This window comes from Hypomesus transpacificus, chromosome 15, assembly GCF_021917145.1.
Source record: "Hypomesus transpacificus isolate Combined female chromosome 15, fHypTra1, whole genome shotgun sequence".
Lineage (NCBI taxonomy): Eukaryota > Metazoa > Chordata > Actinopteri > Osmeriformes > Osmeridae > Hypomesus > Hypomesus transpacificus.
In genome coordinates, this window is record NC_061074.1 from 8,909,208 (window position 1) to 8,927,622 (window position 18,415).

Here is an 18,415-nt window from a genome sequence, read left to right on the forward strand (position 1 = left end):
AGAAGTGGACAGAACAGTCGACAGGGTTGTTGATGACTGTCTGGGGGGAGAGAGAAGTGGACAGAACAGTCGACAGGGTTGTTGATGACTGTCTGGGGGGAGAGAGAAGTGGACAGAACAGTCGACAGGGTTGTTGATGACTGTCTGGGGGGAGAGAGAAGTGGACAGAACAGTCGACAGGGTTGTTGATGACTGTCTGGGGGGAGAGAGAAGTGGACAGAACAGTCGACAGGGTTGTTGATGACTGTCTGGGGGGAGAGAGAAGTGGACAGAACAGTCGACAGGGTTGTTGATGACTGTCTGGGGGGAGAGAGAAGTGGACAGAACAGTCGACAGGGTTGTTGATGACTGTCTGGGGGGAGAGAGAAGTGGACAGAACAGTCGACAGGGTTGTTGATGACTGTCTGGGGGGAGAGAGAAGTGGACAGAACAGTCGACAGGGTTGTTGATGACTGTCTGGGGGGAGAGAGAAGTGGACAGAACAGTCGACAGGGTTGTTGATGACTGTCTGGGGGGAGAGAGAAGTGGACAGAACAGTCGACAGGGTTGTTGATGACTGTCTGGGGGGAGAGAGAAGTGGACAGAACAGTCGACAGGGTTGTTGATGACTGTCTGGGGGGAGAGAGAAGTGGACAGAACAGTCGACAGGGTTGTTGATGACTGTCTGGGGGGAGAGAGAAGTGGACAGAACAGTCGACAGGGTTGTTGATGACTGTCTGGGGGGAGAGAGAAGTGGACAGAACAGTCGACAGGGTTGTTGATGACTGTCTGGGGGGAGAGAGAAGTGGACAGAACAGTCGACAGGGTTGTTGATGACTGTCTGGGGGGAGAGAGAAGTGGACAGAACAGTCGACAGGGTTGTTGATGACTGTCTGGGGGGAGAGAGAAGTGGACAGAACAGTCGACAGGGTTGTTGATGACTGTCTGGGGGGAGAGAGAAGTGGACAGAACAGTCGACAGGGTTGTTGATGACTGTCTGGGGGGAGAGAGAAGTGGACAGAACAGTCGACAGGGTTGTTGATGACTGTCTGGGGGGAGAGAGAAGTGGACAGAACAGTCGACAGGGTTGTTGATGACTGTCTGGGGGGAGAGAGAAGTGGACAGAACAGTCGACAGGGTTGTTGATGACTGTCTGGGGGGAGAGAGAAGTGGACAGAACAGTCGACAGGGTTGTTGATGACTGTCTGGGGGGAGAGAGAAGTGGACAGAACAGTCGACAGGGTTGTTGATGACTGTCTGGGGGGAGAGAGAAGTGGACAGAACAGTCGACAGGGTTGTTGATGACTGTCTGGGGGGAGAGAGAAGTGGACAGAACAGTCGACAGGGTTGTTGATGACTGTCTGGGGGGAGAGAGAAGTGGACAGAACAGTCGACAGGGTTGTTGATGACTGTCTGGGGGGAGAGAGAAGTGGACAGAACAGTCGACAGGGTTGTTGATGACTGTCTGGGGGGAGAGAGAAGTGGACAGAACAGTCGACAGGGTTGTTGATGACTGTCTGGGGGGAGAGAGAAGTGGACAGAACAGTCGACAGGGTTGTTGATGACTGTCTGGGGGGAGAGAGAAGTGGACAGAACAGTCGACAGGGTTGTTGATGACTGTCTGGGGGGAGAGAGAAGTGGACAGAACAGTCGACAGGGTTGTTGATGACTGTCTGGGGGGAGAGAGAAGTGGACAGAACAGTCGACAGGGTTGTTGATGACTGTCTGGGGGGAGAGAGAAGTGGACAGAACAGTCGACAGGGTTGTTGATGACTGTCTGGGGGGAGAGAGAAGTGGACAGAACAGTCGACAGGGTTGTTGATGACTGTCTGGGGGGAGAGAGAAGTGGACAGAACAGTCGACAGGGTTGTTGATGACTGTCTGGGGGGAGAGAGAAGTGGACAGAACAGTCGACAGGGTTGTTGATGACTGTCTGGGGGGAGAGAGAAGTGGACAGAACAGTCGACAGGGTTGTTGATGACTGTCTGGGGGGAGAGAGAAGTGGACAGAACAGTCGACAGGGTTGTTGATGACTGTCTGGGGGGAGAGAGAAGTGGACAGAACAGTCGACAGGGTTGTTGATGACTGTCTGGGGGGAGAGAGAAGTGGACAGAACAGTCGACAGGGTTGTTGATGACTGTCTGGGGGGAGAGAGAAGTGGACAGAACAGTCGACAGGGTTGTTGATGACTGTCTGGGGGGAGAGAGAAGTGGACAGAACAGTCGACAGGGTTGTTGATGACTGTCTGGGGGGGAGAGAGAAGTGGACAGAACAGTCGACAGGGTTGTTGATGACTGTCTGTCTGGGGGGAGAGAGAAGTGGACAGAACAGTCGACAGGGTTGTTGATGACTGTCTGGGGGGAGAGAGAAGTGGACAGAACAGTCGACAGGGTTGTTGATGACTGTCTGGGGGGAGAGAGAAGTGGACAGAACAGTCGACAGGGTTGTTGATGACTGTCTGGGGGGAGAGAGAAGTGGACAGAACAGTCGACAGGGTTGTTGATGACTGTCTGGGGGGAGAGAGAAGTGGACAGAACAGTCGACAGGGTTGTTGATGACTGTCTGGGGGGAGAGAGAAGTGGACAGAACAGTCGACAGGGTTGTTGATGACTGTCTGGGGGGAGAGAGAAGTGGACAGAACAGTCGACAGGGTTGTTGATGACTGTCTGGGGGGAGAGAGAAGTGGACAGAACAGTCGACAGGGTTGTTGATGACTGTCTGGGGGGAGAGAGAAGTGGACAGAACAGTCGACAGGGTTGTTGATGACTGTCTGGGGGGAGAGAGAAGTGGACAGAACAGTCGACAGGGTTGTTGATGACTGTCTGGGGGGAGAGAGAAGTGGACAGAACAGTCGACAGGGTTGTTGATGACTGTCTGGGGGGAGAGAGAAGTGGACAGAACAGTCGACAGGGTTGTTGATGACTGTCTGGGGGGAGAGAGAAGTGGACAGAACAGTCGACAGGGTTGTTGATGATTTACATGCAGCAGCAGGACAGTGATATTGATCAGCTGTCTGTCTGCATGGCTCACGCTATCACACACACGTACACACACACCCACACATGTACACACACACCCACACACCCACACACACACCCACACACGTACACACACACCCACACACCCACACACACACCCACACACGTACACACACACCCACACACGTACACACACACACACACATGTACACACACACACACACACCCACACACACACCCACACACATCCACCCACCCACACTGTGTCTGTCAAACAGGTCAAGACACTTAACAGCAGCTGAAGCCAGTGGAGACCTGAGGAGTATAAATATCCCTCCAATCTGCTTGAACTAGATGACCAGGTGTGTGTGTGTGTGTGTGTGTAATCCAAACATGGGAGCAGAGCAGGGATTAGGGCGTACAGTCTGGCCACGCAGCTAGGAAGAGAAGCACAGCCTTCAGGGAAACTCTGCTTAGTTTTGACACACGTCTCTCTTTCCACATGAAAACTTCACAGAACAGCTGCTGCAGGCCAAACCTACCGTTACTTACACACACACACACACACACACACACACACACACACACACACACATACTAGAAGGCAGGTTATGTAATAATCCCTCTTATGTTGACTGAGTACACACAGACGCACGCACACTCAACAAACACAAACACACAGTTCACACACACAGACAGGATACACACACTCACTCAGTACACACACTCACTCAGTACACTGATGAGACCAGACAGTTATATTGTATGACAGGCCTCCACTTACAAAACACACACACAGAGACACACATTACTGTATCTAATAGCCTTTAGACAGAGAGAAAGGGAGAGAGAGAGAGAGACACAGAGAGAGACAGAGAGAAAGGGAGAGAGAGAGACAGAGCCAGAGACACAGAGAGAGAGAGAGAGAGAGAGAGAGAGAGAGAGAGAGAGAGAGAGAGAGAGAGAGAGAGAGAGAGAAAGGGAGAGAGAGAGAGACAGAGCCAGAGACACACAGAGAGAGAGAGACAGAGCCAGAGACAGAGACAGAGCCAGAGACAGAGAGAGAGACAGAGCCAGAGACAGACAAAGGGAGAGAGAGAGACAGAGCCAGAGACACAGAGAGAGAGACAGAGACAGAGAGAGAGAGAGAGAGAGAGACATAGCCAAAGACAGAGAGAGAGCCAGAGACACAGAGAGAGAGAGAGACAGAGAGAGAGACAGAGCCAGAGACAGAGAGAGAGAGACAGAGCCAGAGACAGAGAGAGAGACAGAGACACAGAGAGAGAGAGACAGAGAGAGAGAGACAGAGCCAGAGACACAGAGAGAGAGAGACAGAGAGAGAGACAGAGCCAGAGAGAGAGACAGAGCGAGAGCCAGAGAGACAGAGACACAGAGAGTGTGTCAGCTGAGCTCTGAACATCATAATCAGATCACCATGGTGACGGCCTCTCTTTCTTACTGCTCTCAGTTTTAACGTACCCCTATCTTTCTGTCTTCCCTCCTCTCTCTCTTTCTCTCCCCCTCTCTCTTTTTCTCAACCTCTCCCTCCCTCTCTCTTTCTCTCAACCTCTCCCTCTCTCTCTCCCCCTCTCTCTCTCTCTTTCTCCCTCTGTCCACTTCCTTCTCCCTCTTCCTGGTTCATTCCCACATCACGGTTGCCATTAAACCCAGGTAGTAACCCCGCCTCTCTCCCGCCCCACTTCCCTGGCCACACTCAGCGGCATTATGGGAAGCTGACTCCATAGGCTCCACCCCCTCCAGAGAGAGAGAGACCCCCACACAAAGGGTCAGAAAAGAGTCCCCTTCTCCCTGCCCCCCTCCTCCCCCTGCCCCCCTCCTCCCCCTGCCCCCCTCCTCCCCCTGCCCCCCTCCTCCCTGCACCCTTCTGCTCTTGTGTTAGCTAATAATCCACATTACACACTCACACAATAACACCATACACGGTAGCAAGCTGTGTCTTCATCTCATACTGCACACACACACCCCCACCCCCCACCCACTGTGACCCAGGGCTGAGGGCCCCTGAAGGAGCTGGCTGCCCCTATTGTTCTCCTGTCTGGAATGCTGCTACTGGGAGAAGGGGTCCCAGGGAAGACACACACACACACACTCACACACACACTCACACGCACACACACACACAGACACACACACACACACACAGACACACTCACACACACAGACACACACACAGACACACACACACACTCACACACACAGGTAGAATGTGAGGTACGAGAAGACTGAAGTTAAAGAAGAAACAAACTGAAAAGATGTTCAAAGTCTTGCAGCTGGTAGAAGTGTGTGTGTGGTGAGAGTGAGTGTGTGTGTATCAAAAGGGGGATGCCTGTATGATCCTAACAGGATCAGACAGTGAAGGAGAAGGGGGGGGGGAAACAAGAAGCAGCACTTTGGTCCAATCCGATTAATACTCTGTCTTCTGCCAAATTACCCAGGATGCACTGCACTGCAGCACTGCAGAAAGGGACGGGGCCTTGTCTGGTAAATCACCTGCTGCAGCTGAGCCGTGGGAACGAGTGTGTGTGTGCGACACAGTCACCTGGATGCAACGGGCTGTGTGTCCTGTCCTGAATGGCACGAGATTCTGCTGACAGGACAGGGAAGCCAGCCCACCGCAATCCTGCTGCAGTATTCCTACACACACACACACACACCACACACACACACACACACCACACACCAAACACACACACCTCTGCAGAAATGCCAATTCTCCCTAGCCCCTCCCTGACGCTGACCCACAAAACTACTGTAGATCGCGCACACACACACACACACACACACACACACACACACACACACACACACACACACACACAGTGGCCATGATGATACACTCCTCTCTTGTCGAGTAAGACCAGTACGTCTGGCACGACACAGAACACCCAACCAGATACTGGTCTCTCCCAACACATGCTGGTCTCTCCCAACACATGCTGGTCTCTCCCAACACAGACTGGTCTCTCCAAACACAGACTGGTCTCTCCCAACACAGACTTGTCTCCCCACAGCACAGGAAGTCTGCAGCTGGGCTGGTCTATATGGGGGTCAGATATAGCTGCAGTCGATGGGCAGACTGGCTGGCTGATGGACTGGCTGGCTGGTTTGTTGACAGGCTGGCTGGCCTATTGACTGGCTGGCTGGCTTATCGACAGGCTGGCTGACTGGCTTATTGACAGGCTGGCTGACTGGCCTATTGACTGTCTGGCTGGCTGGCTGGCTTATGGACAGGCTGGCTGACTGGCCTATTGACAGGCTGGCTGACTGGCCTATTGACTGTCTGGCTGACTGGCCAATTGACAGGCTGGCTGGGCAGTTTTGATACTGCTGGTGTGAGTTACAGCTGGTGCAAAAGACCTAGACAGTGTTCAGCAGGCAGTTTAGGCTCCAGTCTGTGTGTGTGTGAGTGTGTCGGTGTGTTTGTGTGTGTCTTCACCCTACTCTGTTATCTGCATTTCCCTCAAGTTGATATCGACCTTCAGAGCTGGACCTGGAGAGAAGCCTAGTCCAATGAAACCCGTGTGCAGTTACGTCAACACAGCCCTCTCAAACTGCAGGAGCTGGACACAGGGTGGCGTGCACGTGTGTGTGTGTGTGTGATCACCTCCACATGACTGCAGGAGTGTAGGTACCCAGCACAACTAGACTCCTCACCTCTAACAATGTGTGTTTACTGTATAGTTCAGACAGGCGGCAGCGTTCGCCCTAGCAACCAGGAAGTCACAGGAGCTCCGACAGCCAATGAGGAGGCCTGAAACATCCCAGCTGGCCTGTGGTTGGTGCAGAGGTCGTAGAGTCATGACACAGGTCAAAGGTCAACCAGGACAAGCAGACGATCACAACACCAGTGTGAGTCTTGTGACCCTGACTAGAGGTGAAACACTGGGAGGTTATCAGGAGCAGGACTGTGGCGTTGGAGGAAGATGAGGAGTTCGATTTGATCGTGACTAATCCAGCTAAATAATATACTGTACTTGATGAAAAAATATGTGAGTAGGTTTGTACTTAGACTTAAGTATCCTTTAAAGTATGTGAATATACACAATCAGTCACCTTTTAAGGACACTTCCAATTTAGCAGATAAACATTTATATAATGTAATAAATCTGAATGAGATTTAAGTATAGTCTTGTTCCATGTGGGTCTAGCTGTTAAGAAGACATCCATTCTGTGTCAGGAAACCCTCAGTGTTACTGACACAAAATGGCCGATCCCTGCCACATACGTACAGTTGTGGTTGCCATAGCTTTCGTCTACATTGCTGGGGGAAATCTATTAGTACAAACTGAACACTACCACACCTACCAACTCCAGATGGTGTACATCGAGCGCTGTGAGACAGGGGTTAAGGTAGACACCCAGATCTCAGATCTGCTTAGTGTGGCTCTTTGGACAAAGTCACAAAAGACTTCTTTACACATCAGCAGCTCCACCACCCTAGAAGAGCCCCTCCTCCCAGAGAGGCCCTGGCCACCCGCCCTTCACAGCCTGCTAGATAACACTGTGGGAGCCTGGTCTCACAAGCTGATTGGCCGGTTGACATGTATGGTAAACAAACAGTGACGTCACAGTTGTCCCACGGCCTGGTTAAACTGTAGAGGTTCCTTATCTCCAGCAGGTCTCTCACGGGAACACACACACACACACATGAACACACACACACACACACTAATGAGCACACACACACACAAAAATGCAAACGCACACCACTCCCACAACGTGAGTATTTCTTACGCATGTTACTCACCTTCTGCAGACTGGTCGGGTTGAGCTGGCTCTTGTCTATGATCTTGATGGCAACCTAAGAGACAGCAGAACCACATTACAATAGTGCTTCATAACAACCTAAGAGACAGCAGAACCACATTACAATAGTGCTTCATAACAACCTAAGAGACAGCAGAACCACATTACAATACTGCTTCATAACAACCTAAGAGACAGCAGAACCACATTACAATACTGCTTCATAACAACCTAAGAGACAGCAGAACCACATCACAATACTGCTTCATAACAATAACGTTCCAGTACTCTATAACATCAGGACGCTGATCTGCACAACAGCCTGAACACATTCCAAAAGTGTCAAAATCGATCCTACGATCCACTGCACCCAAGCAGAAGTAGTAGCTTATTCCCGTTTGTGATGGGATGATTCCTGATGTCAGAGGGCCTCACTGTATGTCTCACTCAGAGTTCCTCTTATTTAGAATAACAGACTGATTCCTGCCTTCATCCCAAGGAGCCCAGAGTGCGCGTGGCGGGGGGATTTGAACGTGCAACCTCTTGATCTGCAGTGCTCTAACCACCGAGCTACACCCTCCCCTCTGTTACCGTCAGGATAGAAAGGTCAGAATAGGATCATGTCAAGGAGCTCTGGAACAGGCCTGGTCTGGAACAAGCCCAGGTCTGGCCTGTTAAGAGGATTACAGGTCTGTCCACAGCATGAGGCCAGTGGCCTCTGTGAATGTATACAGGGCTGGTCACATGACTGCACTGTCACATGACTGCACTGTCACATGACTGCACTGTCACATGACTGTGGTGCATGTCCCTGGGTTTAGGGTTCCACCAATCCCTGGGAATTATCTACTTAGAGATGTGGGTCATGACTTTCTGTGAGCAAACAGGCCACATTGGGTGGTCACAGCAGCCTTGAATCTCACTGTGGGCCCATTGTTAAAAACATACCAGGGTGACAGATGCATGCACACACACACACACACTCTCTCAGTCAGGCTGTAAGGTCTGAAAGTGGCCTCCAGAGTAAGCTGTGTGTGACTAGTTTGCGATCATCTCTCTGCTCTGAGCTTCCAGCCCATGTTCAGACCAGGGGGCACACACAGGTCAGAGTTCAACCAGCACAGTACCGGACAGGACATGAAGAGGTCAGAGCAGGGAAGCTCTGATGCTGAATGGAATTCTGTATGATCCCGATTCATCAGATTCTTTCTCTATTATTGTTATTAATACAATGCAAAAGCAGGATTCTGGTTCTGTATGATCTGATTTCACCTGCTCCAGAATGGTTCTGATTCTACCTGCTCCAGAATGATACTGACTCAATCTGCTCCAGAATGGTACTGATTCAATCTGCTCCAGATCAGTCGACCTCTCACCTCACGGCCGGTCAGGATGTGTCGGGCCAGCTTGACCTTGGCGAAGTTGCCCTTCCCGATGGTCTTCAGAAGCCGGTAGTTCCCGATGTGAGGCAGCTCGTCAGAACACGAGGCGATGGAGTTCCGACACCGCGCCCCCAGCGACCGGCTCGACCAACCGGTGCCCTTCTCCGAGCGGCTGGCTGAGAGAGAGGTATGCTGGGAAAACGGGGAAGAGAGAGAGAAAAAAGAGAGAGATGCAAGCAACCATTAAAAACATGTCAACAACTGACCAAACCCGAACTTTATCACGTTACTCTTTTACAGAACCTCTAGAAGGTTCTTTGTGGTGATCATAACAAGCGGCCTGTTGTGCTTGCGCCCCCCCTCTACCTCTGTTTCTACTCAAGCGAAAGACATCATTCGTGCAAAATTCACTTAGCGTTTGGTGTGAACACAGCATGGAGCATGATCCTGGGACAGTGTCTAATTCCGATCGAGGGATTTGAACCCGAGTAGCGCTCTGTGTCGTCACAGTGACTCAATACAGACATGCTAAGTCAGAGTGTGGAGGAGCTCAGCTGGAAGTAGCTGGCTGAGACACTGCCCTTAGGCCATCGGGGCGTTGGCATCGAACCGCCCCCGCTACACAACCCCCTCCTCGGTGAGCTGACCACCATACAGGTGGAGTTTGTAGCTGGTGTAAAGTTATACTCTCATGCCTTGTGAGTCTGTCAGAAGAAGAGATGGAGGACGGAAGAGAAAATCTGTGACTTTCTCCTCCTTATGACTCTCTCACCCCCCGCTTCTCTCTCTCTCCTCCTTCTCTCCTCCTCTCTCCCCAGCTCCTCTCCTTCTCTCTCTATTTCTCTCCTCCCCCCTCCACACTACTGTGGTCTCTGACTGTAAGATAAGGAGGTAGTCTTTATAGATCATCCAGCACACACTGATCACAAGGTCTGGCCTTCCATAAAACCTGTACACACACACGCACACACACACACACACACACCCACACCCACACCCACACGAGTCATGACCCTGGCTCATCCTATCAGTGTATCAGAGCGTGTGGTGTGGGATCAGACCTTTCTTGGCAGATGTCTCTTCTCTCTTTCTCTCTTTCCCCCTCTCCCTCTCTCTTTCTCCTTCTACCTTTCCTTCTCAGTCCTCTCTTTCTCCTTCTACCTTTCCTTCTCAGTCCTCTCTCTTTCTCTTCTCCCTCTATTCTCAACTTTCTATGTCCTTATCTTTTAAATTTCTCTCTCCTTTAGACTCTCTCCCTCTCTCTCTCTCTCTCTCTCTCTCCCTCTCCCTCTCTCTATCCCTTTATCCGTTCCTACCCCCCACGGTGCCACCGCCTGGCTCCAAGCCTCTCTCCCCCACCTGTTCTCCTCTTCTCCTCCTGATTCCCTCGCTCCATGAGGAAGGAGACTGGGCGTGGCCTTCCCAAGAGGGACACGCCCTTGGTCAACCCCCCCCAGTGATATCTCTCTCTCTCTCTCTCCCCCCATCTACCCCCCACCCTTATTCACCCTTCCTCTCCACCCACCACCCCACAAATCAATTTGTCTCCCAGCTTTCCTCTCCCTTCCCTCTCCCTTCCTCCCCTCCCCTCTCCTCTCCCTTCCTTCCCTCTCCTCTCCCTTCCCCTTTCCTCTCTTTCCCTCCCCTGCCCTCTCATCCCCTCCCCCCCACCAGACCTCTCTTTTGTCTCACATTGTCATCCTTCTCTCATTCAGCCAACCTCTGTGGTTCCCCTCTCCTCCCCCCCCTCCCTTCCCCCTCATCATTTTCCCCTTTCAAGGAGAACGGTATATCGATCCCCCCCCCTCCCTGCTTACCAAGCAAGTGTATTCAGTAGGGGCTGGAGTGGTGGGTGCAGGATCTGTGTGCGTGTGTGTGGTGTTGAGATGGTGGGGGGCTGTTAAATTCACCAGCAGGCTGGAGAAGTAGCGAGCTGGGACGGGTCTGTGTGTGTCTGTGTGTGTGTGTGTCTGTGTCTGTGTGTGTGTGTGTGCGTAAGTGAGACTTTTGTAAGAGTGTTGACAAGACTCGGCCGAGCCAATCGTCCCAGACCCAGACCCAGACCCAGGCTGCAGGCTGCAGGCTGCAAACTGTTCCCTGAACGGGACAACAACAGATAGAAAACAGATTAGGTGTGTGACTATGAGACTGGGCTGGTTGGAAAGGTATGCGTGTGCGTGTGTGTGTGTGGCCTCAAGGGATGAGGACACAGAGGTCTCACTGTGAGAAAGCAATGCTTCCTCAAGCCCTTCTGCTTCCAGCCTCAACCCAGAACCATCTCCATAACTCCAACAAACATGCTCTCCAGCCGCCCTAGGCTCAAACTCCAACACAAGTCGTCACTTGGACCGATTCAAACCGATAGTTTGGTTGACTTTATTGGCCAAATGAAAGGTGAAGATAGGAGAGGTAACCAGGGAAATCGCTGACATCAAAAAGACCAACGCAGGGAGAAGAGACAGAAAAGACACAGAAAAGTGCTGAGTCATCGCTTACACATACACACAACAACAGCAGGAAGCTAACTGTAAGACAAACAACCAGCCAGTCAGTAAGCTAGCCAGCTAGACAGTCAACCAGCCAGCCAGCCAACCAACCAGCCAGTCGGCTACCCAGCCAGCCAATCAACTATCCAGCTAGCAAGCCAGTCAGCCAGCCAACCATTTAGCCAGCTAGCCAGTCAACCAGCCAGTCAGTTGCCTACCTAGCCAGCCAGTCAACTATCCAGCTAGCAAGCCAGTCAGCCAGCCAGCCAACCATTCAGCCAGCTAGCCAGTCAACCAGTTGTTTCGCACCCTTTAACAGTCAGAGAGTATCATCCACCTCCAGAAGTCCTAATTCATGCCTAGAGAGAAGGCAGAAGCACATATGGTAACATGACAGTGTACTGCAGTAATCCTACAGTGATACAGTGCAACACTCCCATGTTAACTAAGAGAGGCAGACTGAGGTTTACTGTTACAGGAAGTGGAGATACAGTCAAATACGGTGTTTCTGGTCACATGTCCACACACACACCAGGAACAATAGGAACTGTCCTCGGAATGGCATCCTGGTTCAGCCTGGGCTGCACGTGTGTGTAGGAGTGTGTGAAGGTGTGTGTGTGTAGGTGTGTGTGTAGGTGTGTGTGTGTGTTATGGGAGAAGGCTGAGGATGGGTCAGGGTTGCACACATCCTGCCAAAAGGTGGGTCACAATGACCTGACGACAGCTCAAGGGGCTTCCATACAACAACACGCAAGCCAGTCAAGTCAATCCACAAACCAAACACAGCAATAAGGTGTCTGAGACCACAGGAAGCTGTGACCAGAACCAACCGCATCATTTCCTGTCCTGGAGACACAACTCATGTCACGTGTGTCATGTGATTCAGAGTTTTTTTTTCTTCCTGGTTTGGCTGAGACCATCATGTGTCTACAGCTCTGTACTGTTCCAGATCCCTCCCAATCTGTTTCTCCCCCTCTCTCTCTCACTCTGTATCTCCTTCTGTTCTCCCCCTCTTCTCTCTCCCTCTCCCTCCCTATCCCTCCCTGTGTGTTAGTAGTGTCATAGTCTGTCAGTGCAGTGTTCTTCCTCATGTAAGAGAATCTTCCTACAGCTCAGGCTTTGTTTGTTCTGCTATCACTCTCTCTCCCTCTCTCTCTCCCTCTCTCCCTCCCTCTCTCCCTCCCTCTCTCCCTCTCTCTCTCCCTCCCTCCCTCCCTCTCTCCCTCCCTCCCTCCCTCCCTCCCTCCCTCCCTCCCTCTCTCCCTCCCTCTCTCCCTCTCTCCCTCTCTCCCTCCCTCCCTCTCTCTCTCCCTCTCTCTCTCCCTCCCTCTCTCCCTCCCTCCCTCTCTCCCTCTCTCCCTCTCTCCCTCTCTCCCTCCCTCTCTCCCTCCCTCTCTCCTACTCTTTTCCTCTTTTTCACTCACTTTCTCCATCCTATTGCTCGCGACTCTTCACACAAACCCCTCCAGCGGGGGCGGTGACGCCCCTCGCCCCCCGGTGACGGGCGCTCTGCGTCCCAACGTGCTCAGGTCACAGCAGGACAGGCAGGGAACAGAGGTCAGACACCAGAAACAGTCAGCCGTTAACGGCCCTGCGAGCTGGTTACGGATAACGTAGTGTTCACGTCGAAAGGTGGCAGAGACAGGAAGTAAAGACAGGAAGTTAAAAAAAACTGTTGCCGTGTCACAATAGGCTGAATGGCTTGATGCTTGAGGTTAACTCCGCCCACACAGGAAGATAAACAGACACCACTTCTCTAACAGTGGTGTATCTGGCTGTGGAGCTGCAGATGTCAGGTGTCATGGGGCTGGACAGCGTTTAGACAGCCCTCTGTGAGTTGAACCCTCTCCACAGGAAGTGTCACAGAGCCGACAGATACATCCACTCTGTCCCTCTCTCTTGCTCTGTCCCTCTCTCTCTCTCCGTCTTTCTCTACGTGGTCCTCTCTCTCCCTCTCATCCCCCCCCCTTCTCTCTCCGTCTCTCAGACCAGCTGGTGAGGCAGACAGGGAATGCGCACTAGGTTACCTTGACAACTCAGGCCTTCAGACGCTCAGGTAAACAGACACAGCAGAGGTCCCCACGGTTACGCAACTCGCCGAAGGCAGTCTCTTTCAAACCCTCAGTGCCGGCTGTGTGGAGGGCAGTCTCTTTCAAACCCTCAGTGCCGGCTGTGTGGAGGGCAGTCTCTTTCAAACCCTCAGTGCCGGCTGTGTGGAGGGTCAAATGATATCCCCGGGTGGTCCAGTCACCAGGTCTAGCATCTGCCAACAGTCCCTCTATCGCCTTTCAGTTCGCTTGAGATCAACACAATAAGGCTTACTACCTGGAAGTTTTTGCTCCAACCACACTTAATAAACCTGATTTAACACTAACTACCTGGGCCAACCAGCTCGTTATCAGAATCAGGTGTGCTCATTTTTTGTGTTGATGCAAAAAAAACTGCAGGCAGGTATCTCTCCAGGAGCAGGTTAGAGGTCCTGGTCTCCAGGAAGGTATCTCTCCAGGAGCAGGGTTAGACACCCTGCATGGCCTACAGGCAGGTACCAGCTGTGTGTGTGTGCATGTGTGTTATAGTGTGTTTGTGTTATAATGTGTTAAGAGTCTGTGTGTTATAGTGCATTTGTGTTAGTGTGTGAGTGTTGTAGTGTGGGTTATTATCTTTGTGAGTGTGTTCTAATGTGTGTGCGTGTGTGCTGGCTAGCTGGCTGGCATAGGCGAGATCTGGAGATCAGACCGGCAGTCTGGCTAGCTACTGAAGGCAGCCATGTGTGCTGTGAGGCTGTGAAGAGGCTGGTGATTCCTGAGGGGGCTGTGAAGAGGCTGGGGGCTGCGACACCAGAGAACAAACACACACCACTTATGTAAGATCAGGCGTCTGGACAAGGTGTTAAGTGGTGAATATTAAACTGTCTCTTCACTGCTCTAATAACATTAAGCTGGATTTATGTACAACGTTGTGAGGTATTGGGGATCTGGGGTGGAGGAACAAGGATCTCAACCGGCTCTGTTTGAGAAGAGTGGGACTGTGTTAACCTGCAGAGCTTAAGCTCATAGGGAACAAGCTCTTGTGGGTTTGAATGCAAGTCTTCAGGATTCTGAAACTTCTCTGCGCACACACACACACACACACACACACACACACACAGACAACCAACACACACACACACACACCCTCTCTGCAGGTCTCCCTCAGCAGGTATTCCCAGGTGGTGAGACAAGGGGCCCCAAGGAACACGATCCAATCTACAATCACTACAGCCATCAACAAGACCTGCCCGGACACAGGCTCGGAGCAACGTGATAGGCTGGAGGCTGGGGGCTGGAGGTAAGCTTTCTCCAGTCCAAGCCCACTCCTCTCCCCTCTTCCTCTTCTGTACCCCCTTCCTCTCCTCCTCTCCTCTCCCCTCCCTCCCTTCCTCTCCTCTCCCCCTCTCAGTGTTTTAAGGAGCGAGAGGCCCCCCTCTTCTGGTTTCCATGGCGAGGTTGCCAACGACAGCGGCTTGTGACAGAACGAGGGGTTTGTTCCTGGGCTCCTGTCTCTGTCTCGACACCAAATGCCAACATGGACACTGTGCCGGCGGCCACGACCCTGGGCGGTCTGTCTTTCTGTGTCGCTACAGAGCTAGTCTCACTGTCAGAGAACAGCCGTTTCACAAGAGCAGGGAAGTAGGTTTGTTTTCAAACATGGCTGCAACAGATTGTTGTAATAACAGAGGATGCAGCCGTAACATATGATTTTCTTAATTTTAAAAAGTGTAAGGGGACATATATCGCCCACGTTTAATGAAACGTGTATGAGAGAGCTAGGATAGTCAAGTTCTAATAGTTGTCTTAAATTAGCGCATCGATGTTGGTTAGATAGAACCGGATCAAGAGATGAACCCTTAAAATAGGATTTGTCTGGGTGTGGTCCAGTCACGTCTCTAACAGAACTTGCTCGCATCCAATCAGGATGCGGATCTTCACTATGACGGGGTCTAAGCGTGCAGATCGATAGCGGTAAACAGATAACTATCTCGCCTAACTGTTAATTAAACCGATATGGAGGCAGGCTGAAACGGGCGGACTCGCCCTTTACGCTGTGTCATTGCTGTGCAATAACAAGTGTCATGCGAGCGAATCAAAGATTTGCAGGGAAACGGCTGTATTGACCGCGGCCAAAACCGCGCGCTGACGGATGAAACGAAGGGAGGAGCTTCTGCTGCAATGCATGACATCAGGCGCAGCTCGAGCACTAATTGTCCTCCAGTCATTATTCCCCAAAAGTCTAGCCAATCAATGACAGTTGAAACAAAACTATACTTCACTAGCACAGACACACTCACAACTTAAGTTTCGAGTTTAACGGACACGCTGTATAATCAGCGGGATGTGATTGAACAGCACGTATCCGTTATTGATTTGGGGTGACGGTGTGTTTCTAGGGACATCCGTGTGCGTGCGCAGAAGGGCCAGTGAGGTGGTGGTCACACCTTCCAGTCTATTAGTCCGCTAACCGGAACCAAATGTGTAATGTAGCAACATTATTGTACCCCGCAGTATGCATCTACGTCTGGAGGGCATCAGCCAAACTGATTATTCCCTGCAGTGGGCCGTAACACCCTGGCTTTACAGCAGAGATTACTGAGTGGCCCTGCCTGGTTGCATCTATAGCCTACAGTTCGTTTGACAAGACAGCTTGATCTCAATCAGGGCATTTTAAAAGGGCAGAATTACAGCCTGCTTGTGAAAGACAGTAAAATAATGCTTACATGGTCGGAGTTCCGCTCGTTCCCTGGCACAGCTGAGCGTGAAGACATTGTCCCTGAGTTCTCCGTTCAGTCCCGGCGAATCTTGATTTAGCCTGTTTAGCTTTGTCAATTTATTTACAGGATTAAATTCTTGACAAGATAACGGTCGACATTGGCCGTCAGCAATGGTGCTCCGGCCAGTGTTCCAAGGCAATCGATGCCCGTTTTTATCCAACCGGCCAGACCGGGGTTGAGAGCAAACAGACTTGGATTCTCAGACAATTCTCATGTTCACTGTCAAAAGGCAGTACTGGTCACGGAGAAGGTAAACGGCAAAGATTGTATGAGTGGAAGTCGTTTACAAGCCTCCGCGCTACATTCTGTTCATGTTAAACTGTTGTCGACAGGAGGCACCGATTGAACCTAATTTTTTAGGGAATAAAAACTAAATCAACAACCCCATTCTTCCCCAGTATTCTCGCTATCGTACCATTTCAGTGGACATTCAATTGAATGTTTGAAACAATATCCCTCCCAACCCTTCCCAACACCGTTCATGGGTGTATTTTCAGAGGGAAAAGGGGCGCTGTTCCATAATCAGCTCGAGCGATGTCGGAACCGCGAGGAAAACAATTGGGGAAACAAAAAAAAAACGTCAGGTAGGCTAGCTTGTGTTGTGCGCACCCCGGCCGTGGACTTGTCGATGACAAAGATTTCTGATTCCGGTTAGCAAACGTTGGTGATGCTCATAAAAGCAACCACTTCCACCAAAACCAAGTGGAGTTCCGTACCAAGTCTTCTACCCACGAATATTTGGCTAGACAGTTTATAGGACAGTCTCGGCCCACGAAATTAATCAAAAGAGCACCCGAACCGCGGATAAAGCATCGACGGATGTTCAACCACCGTTTTCCTCGGTTTCCCCTCTCCTGATGTTGTCAAAGGCTGTTCCTTAAAAGTACCCGTTAGGCAGTGATCAGCGGACGAAAAACAAACGATTTCCTCTTCAGGTGATTCATTACAACAGTTTGGGCTGAAACGGCATCCCCAAAAAATGTATGACAGGAGAACCAGAGGAAAGGACGTCAAGAGAATAGGGAGGGTTGCTGTAGCCTGTATCGGAGACACACACACACACACATACACCCTTCCCCCATGCTCTTAAAGAGACAATCCCTCCATTCATTCACACGTAGCCGCAGATGCCCCTGCTAGCCACCAGGCTATATTCTGGTTCTCGGTTTCATTTAGAGAGTAAATACTGTATTAACGTCTGTAGACTAGCCTACACGGGGTATGTAACGCCCAGTTGTTTGCCTCCAAGAACAATCTTTCCGTTTGATCAATGTGGCTCAGCGTATAGGCTGCATGTTTTGGGTTGAGGTTATATTGATTGTAATATGATGCGTAGACTGACTCAAATATTATCAGTGCACACGTCATAACAACATTTATGTTTAAATAAATAAAACAAACAAAAAATATTGAATGCTAGAGACACTTCTACTGATTTTGGCGTCCATTTTGCCTCCAGCCCTACCTGTACCAGGCCGAGCAATGTCTCATTTGCTACCTGAGAGGTGGTACCTGTAGCTAAACAGTCAGCTCACCTGGACCATCATGGCGCGGGTGGATTTGACCCAGGAACACCTCATCCTGCTTTCGCTTCCCTGGTACTTGGTCATGGATACGCCTGCAAACGACAGAGGTTTTGAGGCTAGCTCTGCATCCTCTCCTGGTTCTGGACTGAAGAGGACAGAGGAATGAGTGGAAATTGGAGATGGAAAGACACACAGAGAGACAGAGAGACAGAGAGACAGAGAGAGAGAATAACAGGAACAGCTCAGACAGTGATTATAACCAGTGCAGTGACTCATTATTGGAGAACAACCTGGACCTACTTTAGCATTGCCAGCGAGCCAGTCATTTGTAAGTAAAGCATTTAGTCCAATCACTTGATGTGGAATTTTCAATAGTCCTAATGGAGTGTGTGAGAGGGAGGGGAGAGGAGAAGAGAGAGAAGAGGTGAGGGGAGGAGAGAGGAGAGGAGAGGGGTGAGGGGAGGAGAAAGGAGAGGGGTGAAGGGAGGTG

General features: G+C 51.1%; 1 protein-coding gene across 1 annotated transcript in view; it reads right to left on the reverse strand.

Annotated features, from left to right (window-relative positions):
- Positions 1–17,468, reverse strand: part of LOC124477944 (MAP/microtubule affinity-regulating kinase 4-like) — a 27,003-nt gene extending 9,535 nt beyond the window's left edge. Inside the window, exons 1-3 of the mRNA XM_047036020.1 lie at positions 16,346–17,468; positions 9,101–9,298; positions 7,726–7,779 (exon numbers count right to left, since the gene is read on the reverse strand). Of these exons, the coding sequence (XP_046891976.1) occupies positions 7,726–7,779; positions 9,101–9,298; positions 16,346–16,393 (300 nt within the window). The 5' untranslated portion in view covers positions 16,394–17,468. The remainder of the gene's footprint in view (positions 1–7,725; positions 7,780–9,100; positions 9,299–16,345) is intronic.
- Between the last annotated feature and the right edge of the window lie 947 nt (positions 17,469–18,415).